The sequence below is a fragment of the Salvelinus fontinalis genome, chromosome 22 (assembly GCF_029448725.1).
Source record: "Salvelinus fontinalis isolate EN_2023a chromosome 22, ASM2944872v1, whole genome shotgun sequence".
Classification (NCBI taxonomy): Eukaryota; Metazoa; Chordata; class Actinopteri; order Salmoniformes; family Salmonidae; genus Salvelinus; species Salvelinus fontinalis.
In genome coordinates, this window is record NC_074686.1 from 16,866,032 (window position 1) to 16,871,452 (window position 5,421).

At 53.8% G+C, this 5,421-nt stretch overlaps 1 protein-coding gene across 1 annotated transcript; it reads left to right on the forward strand.

Moving 5' to 3' along the window:
- Nucleotides 1-340: 340 nt before the first annotated feature.
- Nucleotides 341-2,297, forward strand: LOC129819481 (piggyBac transposable element-derived protein 4-like; the record flags this gene model as incomplete). The annotated part of the gene is made up of 2 exons (XM_055875783.1): nucleotides 341-842; nucleotides 1,261-2,297. Coding segments are annotated over 2 exons (1,530 nt in total), but the record flags the coding sequence as incomplete, so codon positions are not given.
- Between the last annotated feature and the right edge of the window lie 3,124 nt (nucleotides 2,298-5,421).

The window sequence follows — 5,421 nt, forward strand, 5'->3', positions numbered from 1 at the left end:
TCAGGTCCTGGAACAGATATCCTCCAGCGTCGACCAAGAAGACGAAGAAGACTACTGCGATTCCGAAGAGGAGGACGTTTCGGAAGATGAAGACGGTGAGGAATACAACCCCGAGCGCGACGCGGACGACTACGGAGACGACTCGGCCTCGCGGTCGAGCTCCTCTTCGGAGGAAGAGCCGGAGGAAGAGCCGGAGGAAGAGCCGGAGGGAGCCGCGGCCGCTGCCCGAGAGCGAGACAGAGAGCCAGACAGAGCCAGAGAGCCAGAGCGAGAAAGGGAGACGTTGCTGTCGAAAAACGGCAAAATCAAATGGTCCTCCGCGGCCTATCGCGGCCCGGACCGACCCCGCGCCATCCGCCCGCCCTGCCCCGCCGTGACGCCGGGCCCCACGGCCTACGCCGCGTCGCGAGCGCTCGACATCGAGTCCGCCTTCCGGCTGTTTGTCACACAGGCGATAGAAAGGATCATCGTGGACATGACCAATCTGCAGGGGGTGAGAAAATACGGAGACGGCTGGCGACCCATGGACTCCACCGACCTGCGCGCCTACGTAGGGCTGCTGATCCTAGCCGGCGTCTACAGGTCCCGAGGCGAGGCCGCGGCCAGCCTGTGGGACGCCGAGAGCGGCAGGACCGTGTTCCGCGCCACCATGCCGCTCAAGGCGTTTCACAAGTACTCGAGGCTGCTGCGATTCGACGACCGCCAGTCGAGACCCGCGAGACTCGCCACCGACAGACTGGCGGCCGTGAGAGAGGTGTGGGACCTGTGGGAGGAGCGGCTGCAGGCCCTCTACAACCCGGGGCCCGAAGTGACGGTGGACGAACAACTGGTCCCGTTCAGAGGTACCGTCTATGCATCTGTGTACGTACGCGTAGCGTAGAGAGCACGGGCAGTCTATGTATCTGTGCATAGAGAGCGGTAGCAGTCTATGTATCTGTGTTTGTACGCGTGGCGTAGAGAGCACGGGCAGTCTATGTATCTGTGCATAGAGAGCGGTAGCAGTCAATGTATCTGTGTATGTACGTGTAGCGTAGAGAGCACGGGCAGTAGTAGCACGGGCAGCGGTAGCAATCGGCAGTAGTAGCAATGGGCAGCAGTAGCAATGGGCAGTGGCACGGGTGGCGGCGGTGGCGGCTGCGTGTAACGTAAACGCAGTGCGCCCCGATGGTGAGCCGGTAACTCATGACGCTGCTAATCTCCTGCTAATCTCCTCTCCCTCTCCTCTCCCTCTCCTCTTCCTCCCCTCTCCCTCGCCTCAAGGACGCTGTCCTTTCCGACAGTACATTCCCAGCAAGCCGGCCAAATACGGCATCAAGTCGTGGGTGGCCTGCGACGCCAAGTCCAGCTACGCTTGGAAGATGCAAGTGTACACCGGCAAGGCGGCCGGCGGATGCCCCGAGAAGAACCAGGGCGCGCGCGTCGTCCTCGATCTGACCGAGGGACTGCCGGCCGGTCACAACGTCACGTGTGACAATTTCTTCACCTCCTACGAACTCGGGCAGCGGCTCCTCGAGAGGAACCTCACCATGGTGGGCACGGTGCGAAAGAACAAGCCCGAGCTCCCTCCCGCGCTGCTCCAGTCCAAGGGCAGACAGGTCTCGTCCTCCAGGTTCGCCTTCACGCCCACCGCCACTCTAGTGTCCTACCTGGCAAAGAGAAATAAGAACGTGCTGCTTCTGAGCACGCGGCACGCGGAGCCCGACGTCAGCGATCGCCGAGACCGGAAGCCGGCCCTCATCCTAGACTACAACTGCAACAAGGGCGGCGTGGACAACCTAGACAAGGTGGTCGGGACCTACAGCTGCAGACGGATGACCGCCCGCTGGCCCCTGGTCATCTTCCACAACATCCTCGACGTGTCCTCCTACAACGCCTTTGTCATATGGCGAGAGATCAACCCCGACTGGATGCCCGGGAAGCGGAACAAGAGGAGGGTGTTCCTGGAGCAGCTCGGAAAGGCGCTCGTGAAGCCCTTGATCCAAAGAAGGCAGCGTCTCCCCCGCACCGAAGCCGCGTCCGCACTTGTCAAAGTCATACGGGGCGAGCGTGTATCCGCCGAGGCTCGTCCGCAGGCCCGCGAGCGAGCCGCCGGCCCGGCCGCCGCCGCCGCCCCGGCCGCCCCGCTGGGGGCGAGTAAGAGGAAGAGGTGTCAGGTCTGCCCACCCAAGAAGGACGCCAAGACACACACAGCGTGCTGCAGGTGTAAGAAATACATCTGCAAAGGCTGTTCACACCCATACTGTCACACTTGTGCCCACTGGGCCTTTAGCCAAGACGGGACAGAGTGACCCCGGGGGGGGGGGGGGGGGACACTGTGTGCTAGGCATAATAGAAGGACAACGGGAGGGTTATGTAACAACAACCATACCCAAAAGGCACAATATCCACAACCAAGGGAAGGTAGTGCAGGAGGGGGGGCGTTTTTAGAATCAATACCCAAACTCACACGGGGCCCAAGGGCAGTACGGGGGGACAGCCTGTCACTTCGCACACAGGGCCCTTGGCCGTAATGTTGAATCTGTGAGTGTCCACCACAACCTCTCAGTTATCCAAAACTTTATGTTGTATCCTGTCTGTGGAATTTGGAGGCTGTGACAATAGATCCAGCTTTCAGTAGTGTAGCAAACCACGTATCAGTTATCCAAAACTTGATGTTCTAGCCAACGCACTAATACAGGGAAGTACTTATAAGTCAGTTTGGGTTGTTACAAGAGTTTACATTTATCAACACTGGGGAAGAGGTATCAGCTATAACAAGTAGGACTATTATGGGTAACCTGTTCATCTTCGTTGCAACAATCCACTTGTCTCTATGTATGCATCTGTACGAAAAGCACAGTGTAATCAGTGATGGACCTGTGCTTGAAGAAGAATACCTGGGTGTGGATGGGGGACTTGACCTTGACGGAGAATATCGTGGTATGGATGGGGGACCTGAGTTTGACGGGGAAAATGGGGTTATGAACGGAGGCCCTGAGTTTGTGAACGGAGGCCCTGAGTTTGACAGACCCGGATTACAAGGAAAATCTAGAGTGGCCCGCTCTATCCAAGGTGGTTCGGATGACCACTCTATGCCTGACCTCATTGGGGTAGAGAAAGGTTATTGCTACAGGAACATTTGTAGGCAATTTGACACCTGGAACGTTACTTACCGGGTGACATTGATGAAACCATACCAAGTGTATAAACTTGATGGTAAATGTCTGCCTATCACTCTAGTGCGCTACTACGGAAAAGGAAAGCCTGACGTCTCAGTGTTCTCTGTGGTGTTTAACTGGAAGACAACGTCTACTCAGTCTCTAATACCCAGTGGATCACAATACAAGGCAGGTGTACAGATCTTGGTGAATTGTGCATCTGGAAGAGACATGGATGGTCCCGGAACAGCCGTGGTAGATCGGCCTTACTACGCAGCCTGTCCTGTGGACTGTACCGGATACAACGTGAACACTGGTGCCAGACTACATTCCCTGGGTCTCAGTGTACTGAAGACTGAAGGTGTGAGGATGATGGACTTGTCATCGGTGTCACTGAATCTGACACTGCTCCGAGAAAGTATGGGGGAGATGTAATTATCCTAACAGTTGAAATGTTATATTGTATTCATTTGGTACTATGGTGATGTGGACCTCTTTTATCAATAAAGTACAGTTGGTAACACTTGACAGTTGCTTGTCTGAGCATACTTTATTTTTTACTTGCATTCAACAGCATTATAAACTATAACAAGGCTACCCAAGCCCTCACAGTGAGCAAGCCTGGAAGCCTTATAGGCTCCTGCGGCTTCTGTCAAGCTCTGTGTGATTGATGACGCTTTCCTTAGGCCCGCCCTATTATGACTCAGTCAGCAAGCATGGAAGCCTTATAGGCTCCTGTGGCTTCTGTTAAGCTCTGTGTGATTGATGACGCTTTCCTTAGGCCCGCCCTATCATGGCTCAGTCTGCAGAACTGTGGGTCTTTGACAATAGGGGCCAAAGCGATATATTAATGACCATACTGACGTCTCTCAGGAAGCAGAACAGAGTGTACAATGGCACATGGGAAATCAGAGTCTTTCTATACACTCAGATATTGTAATACAGCAAAGGAGAATGACAGTAGCGACGACTCGGACATTGACTTTGTTAGTGGCAGCACATGCAGAGAGCTGCAGTTCAACCCTGTTACAGTTGAAGATGCCCAGCTGCTGTGCACTAGGCTGAAGGTGCAGTGCAAGAAGAGGTCTCTCAGTCATACTGCGTCTGGTGTGTTAGGTGCTCCGTGTAAGAATGTGAAAATAAAAGGTGACGGAAATTGTTTCTTCAGAGCGGTCAGTGAAGCACTATGTGGTACAGAGGAGTACCATGAGCCAATTCGAAATGCGGTGGTGCAGCAGCTACAGAGCAAACAACATATGTATAGGACCATCCTGAGAGTGTGTTACCGTTCAGTGTCAGAGTACATTACGGAGTCCAACATGAATTGTTTAGGTAGTTGGGCGACCGAAGTGGAGATTCAAGCAGCTGCAGACATGTTGGGGGTAAGCATATATACATACTATACCAACCGTTGGATTGAATACAGATCTAATGGTTTAGAGGTGTCTAAGCAGGGCATATATTTGGAGAATAGTCGGAACCATTACGAGACAGTCGTTTGTGTCAAGAGGCCTCAGACTCAGTCTTGTTACGGTTACTGCCAGGGTTATGAGATTGGGAACAGCCATATACCACAAGCAGTTAGGTCCTCAGGCTCCAAATCATCTGATTCCGAAAGCAGTTCGGGAGCGGACATGGCAGGTGACTACGAGGATTGGATGTGTGATGATTATCAGGACAATTGTCAAGAGGACTATACCCATAACCGAGATACTCCCGGTGCTGACATGGAGGATACCAGAGACCAAGAGGCTGAAACCAGTCCCCGTTCAACCGATAGTCTTGTGGACTACGACATTTACGATTCCGAGGAGTCAGACTACGAGGTCCACACCCAAGACGTCGACAGTGAACAGCTCTACAGTGAACAGGTTGACGACGAAGAGGTGGTCTACTGTGAAGAGGTCTATGGTGAAGAGGTTGACACCGGCGCTGTCGTGGAATGTGAAGAAGTCGATGATGACGAGGTGGTGGACTGTGACGACGTGTACGATGAAGAGGTTTACGACGACGAGGTGGTGGACTGTGAAGACGTGTACGATGAAGAGGTTGACGATGGCGAGGTGGTGGACAGCAACGAAGACTACAGCGAAGAGGGTGGCGAGTTACAGGTTTACTGTGAAGATGGTCACGACTCGATTCCAGCTGTGGAAGATTCGAGAAAGCAACATTCGATGGAAAGCATGCTTAGTTGGTCTATACTGAACACATCATGGCATTCCTTCCTAGAATGGCTGGGGGAGCGCTGGTGGGGATCAGTCTCTAAAGAGCAGATTATCACATT